The following is a 24815-nucleotide window of genomic DNA, read 5'->3' as shown; positions in this document are numbered from 1 at the left end:
AACAATATAACACACTGACCTAGCAGCTACACTATCATTTTCTTGGAGTCGTTCTCAGTCAAGAGATGTGCTTTTTGTCAAGTGATCTGTTGGGTTTTGGCAATATTGATCACTGGAATGGATTTCGTACCATCGCTATTTCTAATTCTATCTTACATGAACATTATGTGTGGAAATAAAACAAATCCTTTCATTTTATTTTTCTATAATCAGTACACAACATATAGATTTTGTGTTAATATTCGCAACTTCACCAAACAACACGGTCAGATTTCTCACTCCTAACCCACCAAATAATTGATTTTAAGTCAAGCAAAAGTGTGCTTTATTATACAGATTTCAATTACAGTAATTTTTTAGTACTGTACATTTTAATACTGTGCATCGATTTTATTTTTACATAAACTGTTGAAGACACAAAGTAAGACAAGGTCAGCAGATAATTCAGTTTATCAAACTGAATTGGCTTTTTAAAACTCACTGAAAATGCTTGACGGTTGATTTCTAAATTGAAACATCTTGAGATTGAATGGCACCATGCAGTGTGAAAGGCTTCGGGTTGCTTGGGTAACTATGTAGCTACCGTGATTGAGCTTCAAACAACCACAATTTGGACAGGGAATTGTCCTTGTATTTGGATGTAATCTATAGAATAAACGCTGCTCGTTTTATATATATATATAATTATTTTTTTCCAAGCTTTCTCTTTTGACGAGTGTACACTGAACCTGGTGAAGCTGTACTCCCTCTGACGTATCGTACTGTGCAGCTTTGATACAAGGTTCATTTAGCTGTTAATGTACACCCTACAACATAGAAGAATGACAGGTGTATTGGCATACAGTACAATATAACAGGAGAACCTTTGGAGGTGACAATATTGCTTCTAGATACATTTCTTATTGCTGGCTCATTGTGTCATGTGTAGCATATTCTCTCTGTGCATTTAAACCCTTGACCGAGGCCCTCAAGCCTCAACAAATCCCAAGAAATGGCCATCGAACCGATCGAGGGACCGTGGCACACGATAGCCTTGTGCCCTCGCCCCTTTATGAGGTGCCGAAACGCTGCAGTCGTCTCACTGCGGCTGTTCTTTGAGGTGATGTTCGCGCAGGGCTCCTGTAATGGTGGCCGTCCAGACATACAGCGCTGTCCCTGCGGAGAGGGTGAGGAAGAAGAGGAAGGCCACCTGGAAGCCCACCCAGTCCACCAGGCCCCCAGCCAGAGCGCCAAACATCAGCTTGCCCAGCACCTCGAGAGTGGCCAGGAAACTGTAGTGGGTCGCCTGGAGGGAGAGAGGAGAGATGGAGGGCGAAAAAAAAGAGAGAGAGGGAAATAGAAAAGTTACAGTCAACCTGAGTAGAGCTGCCAAATGAAGAGTAAGAGTTAAACTAGTGTCACTTAAAAATCCTGTATAAAACACAGTGACGACACTGCCTTTTTTATATAGCCCAATAATTGCAGCACAGCACCTTTTACCGCACCTATGGTTGCGAGTCAACCACAGAATCACCCCTCAATCGCTTTCAGCAAATACACCTTTATTTACGCTGATATAGTCACCAGCCCATAACTTTAACATCAGCAACTAGCTAAGTTGTCTAAACTAAACAAACTGTGTATAACTCCGGGTATCCAGCAACAGCCATGATGATTGTTGTTTACAGTTGTTGACATGCTCTCAGTCAGGGGGCTCCGCCCCTTAGGGGCTACGCTCCTGTTGGTATATCTCCGACCACATATGCGGAAGTACTGAAATGTATTCATCCACTCGCTTCAGCCAATCAGAATGGAGCAGCATAGCCAATTTAAATCCCAGAAGTGCTCCCTTTGTCCTCTTTACCAATTCAGCTGCCACTGAATACGTCACTCATCGGAGACGACTTCAATCTCAAGATTTCCATCGCCGAGTCAAGCAGGAACCTACACACTTCCTCTTGAGGAACGAGCCCCCAGCCTATGCATCCGGCTGGCAGGATCGTGCGACTCCCACGACAGGTGTTTTATCTGCCTCGGAGCGGAGCAAGCTCTCGCTGACACCTTCTCAGAGGGGACACCTTCTCTCGGCCCAGGTATGTCACCTTTTTTTCCCCTGCATCGAGCTGACCAATGGAAGCCAGGCCTCCGTTGCAATGGCCCGTACCGCCTATGGGGAGCTGTCAGTCCGACCCCTCCCGGCGGACTTCCACAGCCTCCTCATATCCACTGCGGGGCACCTGGGTATTCCCATGCCTCCACCACCAATGGCCAAAATGGTGGATTCGCTGGTTGGAGGGGGTTATCAGGAGTGGGTGACCGAGTCTGATTCCTGCCATGCCCTCTCTTGACTGCTACTACCGGGGGTCCTGGGCTGCCCCTGGCAGGGCCCATGCTCCAGTCTCCAGGAACTTAGTCGGATTTGAGGTTCGGAGGAAGGGCACACCACGCCTCAAGGAGACGCTGGCCCATCACCTCGCCCTGACCTTGGTGGATTCTTGTGCATTAAAGAAACCACTGCTGCCATCGGCGAAGGATAGATTCACTGCCCTGGCTGGCTGGCTGACAGGACATACATCCTGGCAAACCGGCAGGGAGATGTTGACAGCTTCCGAGGCAGGGGCGGTGTCTAAGGGTCCAGAACACCATTCTCTACCTCTCTCTGGCGCAGGTCGCATGCGAGGGCCGTGTCGTGGCTCTGTCAGTGGTTACCCAGAGACATCTCTGGCTGTCCCGGTCCGCCATGCGCGAGTCTGAGAAAGCGGCGCTGGGGTCATCTCGGTGACAGGGCTGTTCGAAGGGCGTCGAGACAACCAAGCGCCTCAGAGGGAGAGAGGAGGACAGGGGACAGCTCTCCCTACATCTGCCGTTGACAGGGAAGAGCATGGCTTCCTGTCCGTGCTCCATGGCAACCGGCAGAACTAGCGTTTCAGCGGTAGCTGCCATCTTGCGTCCATGCCGGCCTGGGAGTGGACGCCGGGAGCTAGTGGTCCCAGACCCCCCAACAGACACAGGGAGTTCTGGGAATTCTACGGGTGTATGCTTTTATAATGGCTGAACATTGAAGCAAGCGGCTTTGTGCTCCCTCCCATATGGAAGGAGCGTTGAGCCTTTCTTTAATGAAAGGGATAAAGGTTTATCACCTCCTACCTCTCTGCCACGACAGACTCACTCTGAGCATGCGTGGTCTGAGGTTTATACAGCAGCTCTAGCACTGCTCGCTGTGAAGAAGGCCCTTCAGCCCCCTCCCCTACACAAGTTGGCGATAGAATCAGAGGCTGCTCACGCACGGTACCTCCCACGGCCACGTAAGGAAAGCACCTCTCGCGGGACACACTGCCTCTGAGCCTACAGCGCACAGGGGCCTGAACCCCCAGACCACCGGCAAAAACAGGGCCCGGGCGTGTTCACACACCGTGACACTGGCCACATTGCATGCCACTGTGGCGAACAACGCCCCTGGCAGCATGCAATCATTCTGGGTCCCATTGGGCTGTGTCCCTGCCTATCAGGCTGGGGCCAGCAGTGGTGAGGTCCGTCAGGGACCTGGTGGAGTGTTTAGCAGTTCTCCTCTGCAAGGGAGCCGTGACCGTGGTGCCCATGGAACTTTGGAACAGAGGTTTTTTCCTCAAACTACTTCCTGGTTCCAAAGCATACAGGGGGTGTGCGTCCGATCCTGGATCTATGCACACTGAATCGCCACCTTTACATTTCACATGCTCACTGTAAAGGTCCTGCTGTGGGCGGTGCAGGGGGGCGATTTCCGTGCAACCATGGACCTGAAGGACGCCTACTTACACAGCCATGGATGTGGACGTGGGACTGCAGCTGGACATTGCAGATATTTATTTATTTATTTCAGGATTTATTTCATCGGCATATTAACTTTTATTTGCATGCTATGTCCACATACATGTGTCTGTCGCTCTCAGGTGCAGGGGGTGTGGACCGGGACAGCACCGAGTGACTTCTGCTGGACTGTGCCTTACCCCATCTATTCCGGCATTAACATATTCCGTAATGTAGCTGCATTTGTGAATAGTGAAATTCACTAGCGGTGCCGGAAAGGTTATTCGTAATTTCCGTAACTCGTAATATCTGTTTTTGGGAACTGGGAACTATGTGTGAAAAAGGCTCGAAACAGCTCTGAGCGGAGAGGGCGAGAGCGGCCCCCCCCTCTCGTGATGTTTCAGAACACGGTGAACTGTACTTACACGATTCCCTGTTTTAATGATCCGATTTTTCCTGGCGGATAAAAAAAAACAAAAAAAAGCTCTGTCATTAATGCCAATTGCCGATCTATGGAGTCCATTGCCTATTGCCGATTTAATTGTCATTCTGCCCAAGCCTAGAGAGCAGTATCTGATCCCAGCCTGAAGGCCCTGAAGATGGACAGAGGGAAAGAGGAGAGAATTAAAGAAAGAAAGATAGACAGAGAGGGAGAGAGAGACTGAAATTACCCAACATGCCCCCCCCCTTCCACCCCAAAGCAGGACAACTTTCGGTCACTCCCTGCGACAAAACAAGCTCTCGACTGACACCTACGCTGGTTCTCACCACATAAGGGAGACAGCAGAACACACCGTGTGAGCTAATTCCTTCTGTCATCACTGTCGTCCTGTCTTCAAGGCTCAAGGCATCTGGAATACAGGGTAGCTCTCAGACTATTTAAACCAAATCCTTCCACCTGATTATTAGGTTTCTCTTGTCTGTGCATTAGGCCAACAAGCCACTTCAATCAGAATCAGACGGTCTTCGTACTTTTACATCATCGTCCTTTTACAGGGACTTGAGCCGAGCTCCTGGTCGTGGGTCAGTGCAGCTGGGCTAGACTGGTGGTGAAGCACTCAAAGCCTTGCGTGACCACAACTAAGTGGAGTGCCTTTATTCGGAGCAACTTGTTTAACAGATTCTGTTTCCCTCTCATGGGGATCCTCAACAAGCACTCACACTATCGGCTTACCGTCACTGGATAGCTCTACCTTCAATAACACACACACACACACACACACACCCGTACACATACTGTAAGTAAATGCACATACGTACACGTAAGTAAATGTACAAGTCCCGGCATCCGTGTACGCGCCCACCCGCAACAAAAAGTCAAAAGCTATAGTATCTGTATCATGAGAACCTCTCAAATGAACCCTTCTGCCTCATCAGAGGTTGTGATAAAAAATGTATTGTGTATTTCATTATCCTTTAAAACAATAATAATCCTTATTATTCAGATTGCATTTTTTTCTAATTCTCATTCAAAAGGCAGATGAACAAATAATCTGTTTAACCTTGCAAGAGGGGCCGGGTGACGAATGGGCAGCCGTGTGATTACCTACAGGTTGCCATGGCCCAGTTATGGCGCGGACAAAAGGAATTATGTCAAAAGAGGGGAGCAGGAGCAATAAGAGGGAGGGAGAGAAGAGAGGGAAAAGCGAGGAAGGTGGCAGTTTGGAAGGAATGGATAGAGGGCTACAAACAGAGCGAAAAGTAAAAAAGATTGGTGGTTGGGTCAGAAAGAAAGGGATGGGGCGGGGGGTGAGGCAATGATGGGCGCTGCGTGTATGTGTCATGGCTTGCCTTCACCCCACTCCTGCCACCCCGTGAACAACCACAGGAAATGATCTAACACCAGCAAACACACCAGTTACAGTTAAAACACAAGAGAGGAGAGGGGGAGAGAGCGCGAGGGAGAAGGAAAGAAGGAGAGGAGAGATGGAAGGGACTGGGCAAAGTACTGTATAGTGCACCAGTGTGTTGGAGAAGTATCGATAGAGAAAGGACAGGTAGGTAGGAGGTGTTTGTTTATTTGCTGATAATGATAACAAAACAATTTAAAGTGGTCATCCGTAAGATTATTTTGTTAAAAAAAATCCCATTTTGACACGTTATTTAACTAGAACTTCATTGAATGTATTTGCGTTATGCATGTGCTCCTCTAAATGCTGTTCCCACCGTTGGTGGCGGGGTCCGCCTTTAACCGGCAAGAAGGATGCACTGATCAGGCACACACAAGAAGTGAAATGCAGCCACAGTGTATTTGATAAGTGTAGCTAGTTGTGGTCAGTAAACTGATATGGAGGAACATTCCCAAAAAAGAACACCTTCAGATGAAAAAAAAAATCTTCCCACCACCTCAAGTGATGAGAAAAGCAAAAACAAATCAATCCATCAGAAGTTAAAGAGGGTAATCACAGACGTTGGAAAAAAAAACCAACAAAAAAAACCCTTGCAGTTTAAAATGGAATTCTGGAACTTGTGGCCTAATCCACCCAACACAGACAATCTTATTGATTGCCACTTTGAAAAAGGGAGATGCCTACTCTACCGTATTATTATTCCAATAAAGCTCTATAAAATGCAGTGTCTTCAGGTCATGATTTGACTTACCTGAATGCTCTCTTCGGCCCTCTGAGTGCAATGCATCATGGTAGTGAAGGTGAGCGTGGTGATGAGGCCGCCCAGGAAGTGCTGAACGCTCAGACTCAGGATGGCCATAGCTGAGGGAAATATGCAAAAGTCTGATTGGGTGAATCTGTGTTTGTATAGATAAGGAGGCACACACAGGCTCAATGCAGACACACTGAGGGATGATGAATTAAAATGTCTCACTCCAGAGCGAGTGCCTGAGTGGGACTAAAGATGTCAGGGGGGGGGAAAAAAAGGGAGAAAATCTATTCCTGAAATAGCCTGAAAACTATCGAAAATTTACTCCACTGTTCTGTGCTCAGCTACAGCGCTCACTGTACGCCATCCAATTGGATTTGGAAATCAAAGCTGGGAGACAAAGACGAGGGAAACGGTAAGGTGCTGAAGTGTCTCTTCTCGCACCCCCCCCTCCTCCAGGAAAGAAAAAAAAAAAAAAAAAAAGACACATGGAGTGTATTCTCTGAGGGAGGCAGCTGAGCTGTGTTGGTGGGGGAACACAGAGGAAACCACAGAGCCTATCTGTCTCTGCTCCCGCTAATGCTGAATTATTCACCCAAGCCGCTGGAGTTTTGCCGAATAAGACTCTTCTGTCAACGGAGCAGGACTGTGGGAGTTGCACAGACGTGTCGACTGATCAGATTGAGGGAACAGGAAGCGGCGGGTTATCATGTAATATTGAAAATTTTTTGAATCTCAATTTTTTTTTTCCTCTCGATTTCTATTTTGCCAAAAAAAAATCTTTGTTGTGGGTTTAAGAAGGGAAGGGGGGGGGGGGGGGGGGGCTTTGACTTCCACACCGAGAGGCTTGACAGGGGAACAAGACATCTCCAGCTGAGATCAATGGTGAGGATCTGACTCCCAAATGCAGTGTCTCCAACTGCTGCTTAGGAGCATCTGACACCTCGCTGAGACATTCATGAGCAAATGGCTCTCTGGAGAAGAGGGCACTGAGAGGAGAACAGAGGTCCAGCCACGTATCACTGCATTCTTTTATGTTACTGGCAGGCGCTAATTTCCGCTGGTCTTCGAGTGGTCCATGTACGGAAATATGTGGTCTATGCTGACTTTTTGTTCTAAGCTGCCGAACAATAAGCAGAAAAGTGGTAAAGCTGTCATTTTTCACATAACATTTCGATCCAGTTCAGCTAAAGGTCTACTTAGACTATAGAGGAGACAGAGTTAAATGTAATACTATTTAGACATTTTTAAGACAGATTTGAACAGAATTTTGGGTTCGATTTTTGGACAAATCCCCTCTCTGATTCATTAAGTATACTATTTCTACTGAGGTAGAAATAGGGTGGGTTATCAATTATGAACTAGATGATTGAGAGGGATTAGGAACTGAAGTAAATCTATGACTTTTTTTTCCCCCCACAGAGGTACTGTACAAGGATTTGTACCTGTACAAGGATTTTCTTGGATCTCTCTCTACATGCAAGTATGAAGTGAGTAGGGTTCATCAGGAACAAGTAAGTGTAGCAGTGAAGTATTAGGCTTAGGGTTTTACAAGATTGGAAATGCTTATGCCAATGCAGAGGAACTTATTAATTTGAATTGGTTTATCTTAATTTTGACAAAAACAAAGTATGTAAATATTTACCGATATATAAAGTATATATGGGTAAATAAAATCAGACAAGATGATTATGCTGAAATAATAGTATTGAACATCTTTAAAAGCCTAACATTTGTCAAACTGAATTCATGAGATTTTAGGGATCTGCAGAATCTTTATTTGTTTCATACCACCCCACCTCGAGGTTATACAATTATAATAATATATTACTCACCTGCTGGCCAAAGTGACACCATCCCATCTTCCCATTGGATTAAATGGGATTTTGATGCCTTATGACGCCTCATAATGGTTACATCATATGTTTTCATTTATGTTTCATCTATATATAGTGTATGTTCCTGTCACCATTATATTCACGTTAACATTACTATACAATACTTAAACATATGTTGCTTTTAAATACCATATTTGTGTGTCCTCATGTCAATGCATGCTTCTGTGTTTTCCAAGAAACTGCCATGGCCAAGAGGGACGGGATGCAGATGTGAACTTGGTGACATAGGGTTATGACCATGAGTAAATGTACACATGCTTCAACACACAGCATTCATCTCCATGAGTCACAAGCAAACAGAGTATATGTGATGATGCTTCGGTTTAGAAAGACGTCATGAAATACAACTATTTGATGAGTGCTTCAGCACTCTGATAGATGTTGTTTTGCTCCTTTGAAAGGTTTCTTTCTTTTCCCCCCTGGGTCTTTTGGGAGCATTCCCTGGTGCATCTAAGGGCTTAGGGTCAAAGGTGCCTTCAAACTGTCGTTTTAAAGCAGGCTTGTGAAGCCCACGGGGATTGCATCTGTGATAATCAGCTATACAAATAAACTTAAACGTCAAGGAACCCCAACCCTAACTTCAAGGAACCCTAACTTCAGGAGAAGCTTAACCTGACCCCAACTTCACAGAACAGATCAGATAAACATATCAGTCTACTGTTGTGTCTATGGCCGGATTTTGTATTTTAGCATGATTTTGCTCACCTTTCATAAGTGGTGAAGATTCCAACACGGTGAGTAGAGAGCTCTGGAACACCATGCTGACGGTTCTCATCACAAACACACGACGCATCAGCGTGCCTATGCTATGGGGAAGAGACAAGTACACAATGCCTGCATTAAGACAACATTGTGTATGTCAATGAGCAGTGGTGATCCTGGCAATCCTGTTTCCGTGAGAAAACAACTTACAAGCAAAACACTGTCTAATTCTTTGTCAAACATAATCACTCACTAAGACAAATATATTAATAATTTGTGGTGGCCTGCTGCCTGTTTGTACACGCGCGCAGACATACAGGCAGACACAAAGGTAAGTAAACAAGTCCCAAGACACTAATTGATTCGCAGTTAGTGGTAGAGAATCACTCCCCTGTGAGCTTAGCTCATGGGGTAATCAATAACCTAAGGAGATCCCCAGCATGATAGAGATAATTAATCACAGCTAACACGCACACACATACACTCCCGTGTGACATCGGGGATTAACAGTGCCAATCACTCTCCAGAGGAAGCCTGCCAATCACAGAGTGTGTGCATCGCCACTGTTTCGACTAGAATATAAGTCAACATTCTGGATCTTGCTGAACATGAAGAACAGGGTCGACAAGAAGTCACTGATGTCTCTGTGGTGAAATAATCAAACTTGATTTACCAAACAAACCTATGCGACCTGTTTGTTTCATTATTGCTACACACTAAATATAACAATGCATACTTAATTACTGCATATTATTGCAACAATACTGTTGCTATGTACTTGTGTAACATGACATACTTGTACTTTACTTTATACCTGTGACCTGCCCACATTGAGCTCACAAGTTGAAAAAATGAGCTGTACCAGTGCTGCTCCCTGGTAACTTGTATTTATATGTGTATATATTTTATGTTGTTTAATTTCAGTTTTATTTTTGTCTCTTTTTTTTTTTTTTTACTCTCACTGTCGTCAACTTCTGCTACTCTAACACCTGAATTCCCCCCAGGGATTAATAAAGTGCCATCTCATCTTATTATGTACTATGTTATACTAACTAGAGCAGAATATAATAGGGCAGGCTATTCTGTGTGATGTAGGTGCAGACACTAAACAACAGGCCCTATATTATAGCACTGAAGTGCTGCTTGTGTGTATGTGTTAGGGTTGTAGATTTTTTTAATTGACTGAATTTAACAAGGCATAGAATGTCCCTCATATTCCCCAATTGAACCATTTGAATCTACTTTGATACAAGGGACTTTACACTTTCTCCTCACTCTCGCTCTCTCACTACACCCTCTTCCAGTCACTATCTTGACTTCTCCGCAGGAAAATCAATCCTCCCAACATTCACATGCTAAAGACATTCTTCTCTCTGAGGCTACTTTACACCCGTTCTCAATGACAGCCTTTCATTTCACACTCTCTGAGGGGACGCTGAGGTGTGCATGTCAGTATGTGTGTTTGTGTGTGTGTGTGTGTGTGTGTGTGTTTGAGAGAGAGAGAGCGAGAGCGAGCAAGAGAGAGCAAGAGAAGGAGAGAGAGTCAACTTGCCTGGCTGCTACCTCGGATAGGCCAGGTCAAGATAAGAATACCGATGTTCTCGAGTTGCCGATGGCACTGTGTTGTAATGGGGGGGGTCACTCGGTGGCCACTCAGCCATTTCTGATGGGGAGGATAAACCTTCCAAATTAGCTTTTAGAGGTGGAAGCACAGCCTGGCAGACAGGCCTGTGTGTGTGTGTGGGGGGGGTGTGTTCACCTGACACTGAAAGACACAATTCTGTTTCCCACAGAATGTCTCTGCCTCGCTTCTTTTTCCTGTTTATTTTGTTCCTCTCTCCAACCAGCAAAAAACATTTTGATTCAAAATGCCTCATCGAACGTACTGTATATCTCCCACAACCATTGATAGAGATTTCACCTCCCAACCAAAACATTGCCTGTCTGCCTGGTGTATTGTGTTTGTTGGTGTGGCTTTACCGCAAGAGGAACATTTTGAAAAAAAGTTGAAATCCAAACCTATGGATTACAATATCCACACTTGCACTGTTGTCCTGAAATGTACAACGCAAATCATTCAGTGTATTTTTTTCAGTGGCTTGCATGATACATTTTGGAGAAAAATGCACAATATAGGGTCTGAATGATACATATAAAAGTTGAATGATGGCTGGGTGTTGGGAACGGTGTGGGAACTGACTCATTTCTCACCAGAAAGACATTATGGTTATTTATAGTTCAAAAGACATCACCCTGGCCATAAACAGGGCAGATGCCATTATGTAATAGTAATGTGGACAGACACAAGCCTTATGTACAAGAGGTTACGCAGTGCTAATAACATGAAATGGTTTCCAATTTATAAACAAAAAAATGTCACCTAATCACACCTAAATTACATTCCGAGTCACATATCTCATTAAGTATTGAAAGAATACCTTTTGATTTCCTCTAAATACATCATTGCTTATGATTTGTGAAACTAAGCCTCTGAAAATCTATGTTTGCATAGTGTAGCGATATGCCAAAGGGGTTTGCCCAGGTTTGCCTGAGATCTCCCGAATTAGAACAAATGAAAGCACCAAAGCCAGGATCATGGGGGCTGTCGTTTGTGACAGTGACAGGTAACAAGATCTTGAAAGCATGAGACAAGTGTTGTTCCATTTCACAGCAGTATTTCTCATTCTACAATCAACCATGGTTGTCAGGGTACGGTAGGCTTAGACCCTTAATCCCATATGAGTATCATTCATTAGTGTTTGGCATTTTTTTGCAAAACAAAAAAAACAGACAGGGCATCTTCAAGGTTTAACTGATGCTTTCTATGCAGTGAAAATCTCCCATTTTCCAAACCGTTTTGCAAAAGATTAACATATTTGAAATTATCGAATATCTATTGTCAAAAAAAAAAAAAAAAGATTTCAGTTTCAAAAATCTTTTAGATTTTGAAAGACAGTTCAACAATAAAAATGTTTTATGAATAAGTGCATCACATCGCATCATCTATTAAGGTGAGTCATTTGGAACTGCGTGGCCTGGTGCTTCTCCTGCAGTCCACCTCTCTCACCACGGATGGAAATAATAGATTTAGAATGTGGAGCGGAAATGTCCCCCTCTTGTATAATGGGTGCGACACTGAAATCACAGAATTTGGCCAACATGAGGCTGTACACAGTCCTCTGTTTGGGAAACTCACACTACAGGAGAACACATAAACAGTGAACAACAAAGTCAACAGTCAGGCTACTCCTGATGATGATGAAGACGAAGATGATGATGATGATGATGACGACAGATACCTGAACTGAGCGAGCAGCAGGCCTCCCAGGGAGGAGCCGCAGATGGAGAATCCCATAGCGATGACACCGTTCCAGAAGCCCAGCTCCCTGGCGGTCATGTGGTGATCCAGCAGGAACAGGGGGAACATGGTGACCGCCCCCTGCTCACCTACAAACAGGCCAGGAGAGAGTGATGGAGGATGGGGGGACGGAGGGAAGAACAGAGGAGTAGGGAAATGGTGAGTAGCAAGTGAGACAAGAGAGGAAAAACTGCTGAAAGAAGAATTAAAGAAGGCATTGAAAATGCAAAACAGTCGAGAGAGACCAAAGACGTACAACACCGCACGTCTCCGACTAAGCACAAAAATAAAAAATCCTCTTTGTAGGTTAAATGGAGGATGAAAGGAACATTCTGAATACACATGCCAATTCCAATCACTGTCAACTATGGCAAACATGTTGCACAATACCGTTCATTCGGCGAGACAACGTGCCTTTTCCCGAGATGATGCCGGCAGAATTAAATAAAACACGCCAAAGTGTAGCGCACCTCAGCCTATTCCTGGAAAGTGTCAATAATACATGTCTGACAAGAAAAAGAATACCCTTAGACACTTCATCAAAAGGGGCCCTCACACCTTATCCTAAAGCACAACAAGGAAAACATAAGACAATAAAAAGCCCAAAACTTCAGCAGATGAAATGAGCCTCACAAAGATCTCAGTCAAAACAAAAAGTTTCTGTCACACAGCGAGACGTTGTGTGGAGTCGAGTGCCGTGGTAATGTTCTGCGAACGGTACAGTAACATATTCTGTGGCATCGACTACGCACCATTATTATATTAATGGAGACTGACTTCAGAAAGGCAGTGGGGCCGCGGTGCCACGTGAGTGACAGCTCAGCTCCAAGACTGCTGTCAAAGACGACGCAACACAACCGAAAAGTCGCTCGCACACTCGCTCACTCACTCACTCAGCCAGGAGACAAACAAAAATAGAGAAAGGAGAAGAAAGCAAAAAAGAGAGACAAGATGAAACAGAGACTGGAATGAAGGGGGGGATGGGGCCGTGGCTGGGAAGCTCCCAGTGATATGGAGTGCAGATGGGAACCGCGTGTTGAGTGTCACCCGTTCTGATAGTGGTGTGACAAGCCAGCCGACAAGCCACCGGGGAAGTCTGGTTCTCTGTCTGTGACGACTGGAGACTTGATATTTCACTGACGGCACAAACGTGGACAACTAGAGGCTGTAAATTGGTAAAGTGACTTTGACCATATGGATTAAATAGGCCTGTGACGTAACCAACCAGATGCATCCATTTGCTTTCATAAACGGCACAGTTAGCCATACCGGAGAGCTGTTACTTGGGTATAGTAATAGTACCTGGCACCCTGTGTATTTATATAACTTCTCACTCATGTGTACTGCATGCCAGGCGGGCGAGTTCATCCATGGCCTCATTGACATATCTAATCCTACTAAAATACAAAAATAATAAATAATAATAATAGCGACAATCAGTCGGGCATGATGTTTCCTTAGCTCCTGGTACGCTGACGCGCCCCGTGTGCCGATCCCCCTCTGTAAGACAGACAAATATTAAGGAAGCTTCCTGTCCTGAATCGGACCAATCAGCACCGCTTGGGCGCTGACTCGGCCAATTAGGGGCGGCCGTGGGAAAGAAGTCGTGCTGCCTGCAGATTGCGGCTTAACCACGCCCCTTGGTCCGCCAGAGACGCCTAATTGGCCTCAAGTCAATGAGCTTCTATTCTGCTATTCTAACATATTTTCATGTGGACTGCGTATTATTATTAGTGGGCCCATATTACATATGGGCAGTAGAAGTGGAAATTCTTCCTTTTAATTTGCTAAACCAGGACAACCAGGACACCACCCCTCGTTACACCAAGGGTGAGCAACACTGGCAGACGGTGTGCAGTGATTAGGGCTGAACGATTTGGGATGATAATGTAATTGCGATATTTTAGACCAATATTGCCATTGTGATTTAGTATGACAATAAAACATTCGATAGTATGACCAACACAACATTTGATACAGTCAACATAACATGTTGACTGTGAAAAGTAGTTTATATTATACTCTTTCCTGTAGGCCAGGCCAAATGTTATGATGAAATGAGATGAGTTGATGCATGAATATACAGTATATGAATAACATATCTTTGTTTAACTATTGAATTGTTAAAAGAAAAACCTTCAACAACAGTTGAATATTGACTCATTGGTGTAACTTCAAGCCTTGTAAATGTTTAAATCAGAAAAATAACATTCAAAAATGATGCTGTGTTTCAGCAGAGAGAGTCATCGAGAAAGTGTCCCAATTAGGCCCAGTTTCATTCCATACGCACTTGTTTCATTTCATAAGGAGACGTTAAATAAAAACACACTTTTGTTGCGTCCACCGCGGGCACCCCGTCACTGGCGCGCACATCACTGGCACGCGCATCTTCTGTACCGTCGGAGAGGGAGACAGGCGTGCAAGTTGCGCCCTGATCGCTCCCTCGCCGCGTCCCCCCCCCAGGATGGCGTGCTAGGCAGCCGCCTAACTCGGATATACAGTTGGAAGAGCTGGCCGTGGACAGCCCTATTGGTAAGATTGTGTCACATAAAATAAAAAAAAACAAAAACGCAGCCTTTGCAATTGGAATATTGTCTTCTATTAAATTGCGATGTCTGTTTGAATTTGATTAATCGTTCAGCCCGAGCAGTGATAATTAAAGACTAAATCTATATCAGCTCAGCTATCAACAATGCTCCAATCACACTAGTCACTATGGAAATTGAAAGCAGCAGCCATTACACTGTGTTTTTTTTTACCCATAGTTCAGAACTCCAGTACCACAGTTTGCCTTTCGCTGTGGTCGAAGCTGTGAGCCTTCAAAACGCTGTCTTCAACTAATTATTTCCTTCAAGGGAGCAGGGGGGCGGGGTGGGGGCCAAAGGCGTGTAGCCAAACACAACAACGGTTATTATCCCTTTCTATAAATATTCTCAAAGCAACAATTGTCCATTTGAGCAGGGATTTCATTAGACATCCACACAGATTAAACAAGCGTTGTGTTCGGGGGAAAAGGGGGAAAGGGTGGAACAAGTGGAAGGGGTGGGGGGTAATGAATCTGGGGCCGAGAGACAGACAGAGACGCGTAGAAGAAGAAAAAAAAGACAGACAATGAAAAATGGATGCTGCAGTGGGGTGGAAAACTGAGACAAAACAGAGAGGTTAGTTTAAAAAAAGGCAAGATAAAGAGCAGGAAATGAAAAATGACAAATGCACAGAGAGAGAACAGAGGTTAGACATGATTGGATGGAGAGGGTGGAGAGAGGAACAGAGACAGAGAGAGAGAGCGAGAGAGAGGAGGCAGCGGGGTGGGGTGCAGATGAACAGAGACATTGTTAGGAAGTTAGTGAAGGGGAAACAGAGGAGGGCTGGCAGGCTCAGAGAAAAAAGAGGTGTCTATGTTTGAACGACGGACAGAAACACAAGGCAACGTGGAGCAACATAGAGGCAAATATAAATACTATTTAAATTGATTGAATGTAAATATGCAGAAGTCGTGGAGAAAAGTTTTACATTTTGACAACCCCCCCAGTCCCCCTTTTTTAAAAACTAAGACAAGATAGAGCAGGAGAGGGGTTGAGAGGTAGATGGAGGGATTGGTAATGGGCGGAGAGAGGGGGAGGCAGCATGAGGGAGATGAGGGTGACGAGGGTAAGAGGTCGATGAGGGCAGTGGGATCAAATCCCGGTGTCCGCGTAACGGCTCAGACAAAAGAGCTACAGATCTGGGGAGAGATCAGCGAGGACGCCCATGGCCACATGAACCATGGTGGGTGCGTGCAGGTTAACAAGCAGACCATGTGTTAACACTAGACAAGATCTGCTCTTACATCCGTCACATAACCAGAGCCCTGCAATACCTTATGCAGCCACCGGGTATGCTGCAGCATAGACAGTGAATGGCAAACTTTAGACACAATTAGAATACTACTTTGCACAATCATGGCTTTAAACCAGGGGCCTCACTAAAATTACCTGGGATCAGTGGCCAGGTTGTCGGCACCTAGATACACCTAACAATATTATATTATGTTATATGATTAAATATGTTGTAGCAGGATATTCAGTAAGCGTGACGCCGTGTGGAGAAGCAGCCCCCGGGCCTGTGGTTTGGGACCCATGCTTTAAACGCTGTAGAATAAATATAGAAACGCTTTAATGACCTCTCCAAGCTGTATCTTGGACCAGAGAAATTATATTGAATAAAATATGTGATGTCGCATTTTGACGACCTATCAACACTGTGGAACCTGGTTGGCTCATAACAGGAAGCTACTCTGGAAGTTATTGGCTTAAAAAAATGATCTGCTAAAAGTAGCTCCCTTAACGGATTTACCTCGCAGTAAACACATCCCAGAATGCACTTGATGACTAAGTTATGAGTTACGAGTCTACTCTATCAAGTTAGTGTTGAACACACACATATACTGATGCATGTGAACTTACTCAGCCCTACGTTAGACACATTTAAATAGATGTGTGCACACAGGCACGCTCCCACCCACCCACTCTTCACACTCCCTGAGAGAACAGTAAACAGAGCTACCATCAGGGGACACCTTCAAGACATTCTATTCATATTGGTCTATTGACATTCTCTCTCACACACACACACACACACACACACACACACACACACACACACACACACACACACACACACACACACACACACACACACACACACACACACACACACACACACACACACACACACACTAAAAGTCTCTTCTGAGCAGGTATCATGCCGTCCTCCTGTGGCCCTCGAGGCCCCTTGACCATGGGAAAATACTCTCTCTATAACCAGACAGAAACAAGACCACTATCCTTGGAAAAACTCCACCCAACCCCACTAGGTCACATTTTGTGTCTTTTGAAAGATGATATGTATTTAAAGACGATAGCCATTTCAAATGGATATGACAGTAAGGGCCTGTACAATGTCCTCCTATGCATTAAGTGTCAACAAATAGCACTATGTGACCATATGCTCTTGAATGGCATTATATTATACCAAAAATGTAACACAAAATCACACTTCGCGTAGAAAATGTACCATTTGAAATTGGTGATCTCGCTGTTAAACAGTAAATTAAATCTAGTATATTTGCAAAAGTGAACCAAATGCAATGCCTGTGGTGCGAATTTAGGAACCAGACCTCTACTCGGTTTGGTTAAACATCTAAAATAAATACTTTTGCCAAAACCGCAATATTTCTGTCTTTCACACACCTCAATTTCCCATGTCGTTGCATGGACAAAAAAATATTGTTTTTTTCTACTGACATCTCTTTCTGTTTCACTCTCTCAGGGCACCATGTGGTGGTTGTTCATTAATTCATCCTCCCCTTCAGCCTCCCCCCCTACAGTCATCCTTTTTTCCTCTGGAAAACAACCCCCGATAACCCCAACCCCTCAGGTTTTTCCTTATCTCTCCGTCGCTCCCCACCCCTCACTCAATCCCTCCATCACTCCCAATCAAGCCTATTGAACTGGCAGAAATGTCTCTCATGTGTTCCGCAAACAATCACCACTGACTGTGGACGGCAGCGCTCAGGTCCTCACTGGCATGTGGTTCATTTGTTTGTTACAGAGTTACCGTTGTAGTGGGCGGCACACGAGGAAACACATGCTCTTACTTTTTGTGCAACCCAAGAGACCGTTTTATGTGCCTCTCTCTCTCGCCCCCCAAAATTCCCTCTGTCCATCTGGACAGTTCCCCGGGAAAAGTTGCCATCGGGAGCCAAACTCCAGCCAGCCCTCCCCGTTGTTCACGTCCGTTGTGCACTGTAGCAGACTGGTGGCTCTACACTGCCGTCTTTAGAAATCAGCCCTTTACATGCCCCTTTTGCTGAGCTGTACACAGTAAGCACTTGGACCACGGCATGTAATTAATTACATACAGATGGATGGATGAATTGATGATGGATGGATGGTTGTGGTACTAGAGTATGGACTCCATCGAGTCAGGTGTCAGAATTTTGAAGGACTTGTCCTAAATTTGATAATGTATTGACTTAGAATTGACTCAGTCTTGGGACAGCATGTACTCTCAATATCATTTCAAGGCAATATCTTTTTTTTTTTTCTTTTCCAAATATTTTGAAATTAATACCATAAAATTTGATAAAGAGCAAATGATAATTTTTATTCAATTTTAAACTCTGATCTCACTTTGAGGTTCTGAATACCATAGCAGATGTTTGGATGTTTGGATGGATACTGACCTATTACATAGAAAAGCCATACATGTGTGTAATTGTGTGATGTGTGTGTGTGTTTGTGGGGAGTTTCCTGGGAAAAAGCTGCTCTCTAGTCTCACATAAACATATCCCCTGGACAAAAACACTACTGTTTCACATAAGCAATTAGGCTGGCACATATATAGCGGACATCATTACAGATATTACAAAAGCTTATATTGATTTTACAGCCGGTTGCTATTAAGCCTTCTGATAATAACAAGTTCCTGTTGGTGCCGTTGATGGAACAACAGATCAACATCATGACAATAAAAACACAAAGAGTGATTACTGCTGTAATAATGACCATAAGCTGATGGTGATCTTTTGAGAGTGTGTGTATGCATGTGTGTGTGCGTGTGTTGGGGGGCTCCCCAGACAGATTAAGGGGGTCCAGCCAGTCTTGATTTTTCGTCTAGTAGTGCTGTCTGCTGGGGCTCATCCGATTACTGAGTCACTCAACTCTCTCTCAATAACCCACACACACAAACATACGGACATATAAAGTAAAGACAAAGATTTATACTTCAACACAAGTAGGGACCAGGCGAATGTGAAGGGACAAATGCGTGCACCCACTACCCCAAATGCATTCACTCACACTCACACACACACACACACACACACACACACACACACACACACACACACACGTAACATGGCATCTTCCATTTCAGTTTCTGAACGCCACAGACACAAAGAAACTCTAATCCTTACATAATCCCCTTCTGCTGAAAATACCAAACTCTGGCCGATATCAACTCTCCCTCATTTTCCCCTCAATCTCTCTCTTATGTGCATATTCCACTGTTTCAGTTACTTTTTTTTTCTTTTTTAATAACTGTATATTTGTGGACATCAAATTGTGCAAATCAACCCAGATCCACAATAAATAGGATAACTGTAATCAAAGTTATCGCGGCCATTAGGTCTCCATATTTGTGATCCGAGAGACAATTCCTTTCAGTGGACGTGTCACACATTTTGTTCCTTTAAGAAAAGGAAGCTCCTATGAGTTATGGACTGGCTGCACTATCAATTGACTTCGTCCTTCTCATAATCCTAAAGGGCATAACAACAGAGACATCTAGAGGTGATTCGTAGTTATTACCTCTGAAAACTATACTACAAGACTATGTACTAAATTTAAAAAAAATGAATAGTAAAATAAATGTTTTACAGTGCTAAATGTGAGAGGGACTCGGTTGAAATCATAAAATATATTCTGCCTATTGTGCTTTTTAGTCTAGATTGCAAACATACACCATTCAGCCACAACATTAAAACCACTGACAGGAGACGTGAATAACATTGCCCAATCTCATTACAATGGCACCTGTCAAGGGGTGGGATATATTAGCCAGCAAGTGAACAGTCATTTCTTGAAGTTGATGTGTTGGAAGCAGGAAAATTGGGCAAGCGTAAAGATCTGAGTGACTGACAAGGGGCAATTTGTGATGGCTAGACGACTGGGTCAGAGTGTCTCCAAAACAGCAGGTCTTGAGGGGTGTTTGGGGTATGCAGTGGTTCGCACCTACGAAAAGTGGTCCAAGGAAGGACAACCTGTGAACCGGCGACAAGGTCATGGGTGCCCATGGGCTCATTGATGCACATGGGGAAAGAAGTCTAGCCCGTCTGGTCCAATCCCACAGGAGAGCTACAGTAGCACAAATTGCTGAAAAAGTAAATGCTGCCTTTTATAGAAGGTGAACACACAGTACATCGCAGCTTGCTGCATCTGGAGCTGCGTAGCCGCAGACCAGAGTGTCCATTCTGACCCCTGTCCACCGACCCCTGTTCACCTACAATGGAAATGTGAGCATCAGAACTGGACCATGGAGCAATGGAAGAAGGTGGCTGGTCTGATGAATCTTCTTTTCTTTTAGTTCAAGTTCAAGAGACTATTTGTCACATACATACTGTATACATACGGTCATACATATATGCAGTGAAATGTCATGACACCCAGTGATTACGCACAATAAGCTCTAAAAATACAAAAAATACTAAAATGCGCATAATCGACACGACCACATGGACGGTCGGGTTTAGGATTCGATCCAATGGAGCATCTGTGGGATGTGCTGGAACAACCAGCCCGATCCATGGGGGCCCCACCACGCAATTTATAGGACTTAAAGGATCTGCTGCTTACGTCTTGGTGGCAGATACCACAGGACACCTTCAGAGGTCTTGAGGAGTCCATGCCTCGACTGGTCAGAGCTGTTTTGGCGGTACTAGGGGGAGCTACTCAATATTAGTGGTATTAGTGGTTGTTTTAATGTTGTGGCTGATCGGTGTATAGTTGTCAAAAACATTCTTGAATTTATATGCTGTGCCCTTACCGTTCAATAATAAATCAGATAGTATGTGAGAAATTATTCGTTGATTAATCTATTGGCAGAAGATGTATTAAATAAAATGTCACTATTACATTAATTGTTTGAGTAATGTAAAAAAATGTATCATGTAACGTAAAATAATTTAGTAGAATTTTGTGGTTTACCGCCAATCATTATATGATCGAAATTCATTGCATAGATTAATCGCACAATCAAAAAAATAGACATATTAATAGATTATGACCCATAAATTATTTAATGAAGGCCTTAATATCGTATAAGAGTAAAAGGTTGTAAATTTCAGCATTAAATATTTCTAACACACAAATATTTTAACATTTTGTTAATTACATCACCTCTTAACTGTAGATGCATGTGTTTGTTGATAAAAAAATATACATTAATAAAAAAAAGAATAAATAAATGAATAAAAACTCACCTAGTTTGTATGTGAGCACGTAGAGGACGGTCCAGGAGGTGCCGGGCACTGCCAGCAGCTTCTTCCAGATCCTCCATGGTCTCATGGCTTCTGCCCCCTGCCCTCCCCTCTGGGCCCCGTCTGCCAGCTGGCTCCTCACAGGCTCATTGTCCAGGACAGGAGTACCCCACACAAACAGAGCCACACCCGCGTAAACAAACGTCAGCAGCATAAACATCCAGCTCCACCCGGCCACGTCGATCACAGCGAGTAACCCGCCCCCGGCAAACACCGAACCAGCCTTATACCCCACTACCTGAGCTGTGTTCCCCAATCCCAGCTCCCCACGACCCTTTAGCAGCCCCACCGCCGCTCCGTCCACGGCGATGTCCTGTACGGACGCAAGGGCGTTCATGGTCAACAGTGTGCAGGCCACCCCCCAGATGTGGGCCTCTGGGGCCAGAGCGGCGCTGGAGAGGCACGTCAGCGCCAGTCCGGAGACGGTCCCCACGAGCCAGCGACGCTTGGTGCCAACCCGGTCCACCAAAGGAGCCCAGAAGACCTTGAGGACCCAGGGAAAGTACAGGATTTTGGTGAATCCAATGCGAGTGAGGGAGTGACCGGCCCCTCGCAGGTAGACCGGGAGCAGGGATGACTGGAGGCCATAAGGAATGCCCTGAACAAAGTACAGGAGACCTAGGAAGACAAGCTTATCGTTCATGGTAAACCCCGGGAAAGTGACCGAAAGACAGAAAGAAGAGATGCTGCAGTGTAAAGGTCAGGTCATTGTGAATGTAGAGAAGCTGTGGTTCAACTCGACCTGCAATGGAAAAGAGGAGACAGTGGTACAGGTTCAGGGATTAGGGCAGTCAACCATTTTAGTTGACAATTAATTACCATACAAATTGTCTCTTCAGTTCATTTTATTCCACTATAATAAAGTAAGATAAGAGGAATAAAACAAAACGTGTACTAATGCATCGCAGAAGAGCCATTTATTGGCATTGAAGATTGGAACGTAATTTAAAAAAAAATCAAGACGGCAAGTTCCGCAAAACACAACTGATTCACTTTCTGTTTACTGTTTTAAAACTCCCCTTAAAGGATGGAATCCTTTAAACCACGTTGCCTTGGATGGGAAGATATGGCTTTCGAATCTGACATGTGGTGGTGCCGTAACGAATATGACTGCTCGGGACATTAGCCACGAAACCATGAGTGTATGTGAACATTCACTGGGCTGTGCACATGGCATCATTGAAGGGACCACTCTTTTGATTCAAACGACATACTCGCTCCATTCAGTGACGCTCAATCCACAGACCGCTGCGGTCATTCTTATTTTTATCTGCACTGTCGGCAGTTCTGCTAGCTCTACTTCCGACACGCGCTAGCTGTCAAGCTGCTAGCTACTGACGAACCGAACGCGTTTCGGAAGGAGCTTACAGCTGAGGTTCGAGGTTTGTCCTTTTCTTTAAAAACTCACAGGGACGCCAAATCTGGAGACAAAGACTCGGGAGGCGAAACGGCGCAGTGCTAGCCGCCAGCTACTGACCAATGGAGCTCCAGCGTCGGGTTGCTGTGGTCACGTCTGGTTGCCAGGCTCGGAAACAGAAATCCCCCCCCTTTAGTGGAAAATTTAAAAAAAAAAGAAAAAACTGGGCAGACTTTATTTGTGCTTATTTGTATAATTATGTTTAAGTCATTTTTTATTTTTATTTTTTAAACACTGAACCCGAACAGCGCCTAATTTGTTTTTTATTTGACACACACACAAAAAAAAACAACAAGGCACGTACGCAGAGAGTGACATTAATAAACACATTTCGTGAAATCCATCTATAAACGCTTAAATAATCCTTCAGTAAATACATACGTGCGCCAATAAATATTTAACAAAAGGCTAAATGAGTTATTCAGTTATTTAAAAATATTGTGACATCACATTAGATGTTTTTTTGTGATACAGCGAAATATAGTGAACTTGTAAACACGATGTATTTATGTCCATGTAATTTCTTTTTTCGCGTTTCTTCTCATTATTTATTCGTTTAACGATCAAGAATTGCTGCGACAACTCTGTTCTGTCGACGACCTGTGTGGAATGACAAGAGCACATCTTTTCAGCTTCCACCACCAATCCTCCTCTTTGGAGAACGACCTTACCGCGCTTGGGTCTGCAAACAACTAATCATCGTTACCACTCCAAGAGGGGGAGACAAATAAACATAGAACCAAACAACATTGGGCACGTGGCCTCTTCCTGTCATATTTCTGGCAGTAAATGAGGGAGGAAAGGTGAGGGGTGATACCAGGAGGGTGTCGGGGTGTGTTCAAAGCAGGTGCTAGTGGTGTGTGTGTGTGTGTGTGTGTGTGTGTGTGTGTGTGTGTGTGTGTGTGTGTGTGTGTGTGTGTGTGTGTGTGTGTGTGTGTGTGTGCGTCTATCTTTGTGTTTTCATAGTTCAGTTCAGTTTCCTAGCCAGCGGCAGGCTCAGCAGCCCATGGAGTGGAGCTTGGTTTTGTGTGCCATTTATATGAGCATAAAAATAAAGTCATTGAGAGACATACAAGTCTGAGCGATGGCTTTCTCTCCCTCTCTGAGCCATTGTTTTTTTCTGTGCTTTCTTTCTGCCAATAATGCATACAGAAATACCACTTCATCTATTATGCAAAGGCATAGGGGACAAACACTTGACTTCTATTGTATTGGCACTTTTAGATGTGGCTCAAGCTCTGGCTTGATGTAACCTTGGGGATTTCGGGAACGTAGCAAATTCTACCCCTGCAACTATTGTAAGAATCGGCTAAATCCCTTAAATGGGCAATGATATGTACTGTATGTACATGCAACGTCTGACTTCTTTTGGGTCATTATCCATCCATATACAATCCTAGTCTGAGCCACATAGTGTCCACCGGTGAGTGTACAAGTCTTGTAGTAACTGGTTCTGGTCTATAAGATTGGTATTATAATCGTAGCACCTCCAAGCAGTGGAAAAGGCCCCGCAGCCACTCCTGAGGCCAGAAACCACCAGGCACCAGCCAGCAGGACTCGAACCCAGCCAGCAGGTGGCCCCGTGCGACGACAGGAGTCAAAACCTTATATTTGACGAGTTGCATATTGGAATTGCGGGTCATAGAAAAGGTGCAAATAAGCTTTCACAGGTTGATATCATTTGAAACAGCAAGGTCCCTTTCCCATTCCATGGTAGGTAAAGATAAACTGTCATCTGTTTTAAATTTTTCTTTTGTATATTCTGGAAAAGGGATTTTTCAAATGACCTATATGAGTCAGATGTTCAGTCGTCGGAGGTGGTTGTAGGATGCTGTTCGTTCATTTGATTTGAACTTTTAGAGACTGCTGTAGTTGAAGGAATTGCAGGAAACCGTGTTAACCACCATTATACCTTTTGGTTAAGGTTGGGAAGGATATAAGCAAATTGTTTTCAAAAATGTGTTTCCAGATGAGTAGTTCCTTGTCTTTTCCAAGACC

General features: G+C 44.4%; 1 protein-coding gene across 3 annotated transcripts; it reads right to left on the bottom strand.

Annotated features, from left to right (window-relative positions):
* Positions 1–341: 341 nt before the first annotated feature.
* mfsd3 (major facilitator superfamily domain containing 3) lies at positions 342–22917 on the bottom strand. 3 transcript variants are annotated; one of them, XM_080003823.1, is made up of 6 exons: positions 22878–22917; positions 21344–22142; positions 12263–12410; positions 8967–9067; positions 6367–6476; positions 342–1285 (listed from the first exon to the last, which is right to left on the bottom strand). In XM_080003823.1, the coding sequence occupies exons 2-6, from the start codon at positions 22041–22043 to the stop codon at positions 1079–1081; spliced, it is 1266 nt and encodes a 421-aa protein (XP_079859949.1). In that variant the 5' UTR covers positions 22044–22142; positions 22878–22917; the 3' UTR covers positions 342–1078. The 3 variants fall into 3 exon arrangements, with proteins under 3 accessions (XP_079859949.1, XP_079859948.1, XP_079859950.1); XM_080003822.1 differs by having other exon boundaries at positions 22809–22904; XM_080003824.1 differs by lacking the exon at positions 22878–22917 and adding an exon at positions 22769–22858.
* Positions 22918–24815: the final 1898 nt, after the last annotated feature.

This window comes from Zeus faber (assembly GCF_960531495.2).
Source record: "Zeus faber genome assembly, chromosome: 7".
Lineage (NCBI taxonomy): Eukaryota > Metazoa > Chordata > Actinopteri > Zeiformes > Zeidae > Zeus > Zeus faber.
The sequence above is the reverse complement of the archived record's forward strand: the minus strand, read 5'-3'. Positions and strand labels throughout refer to the sequence as shown.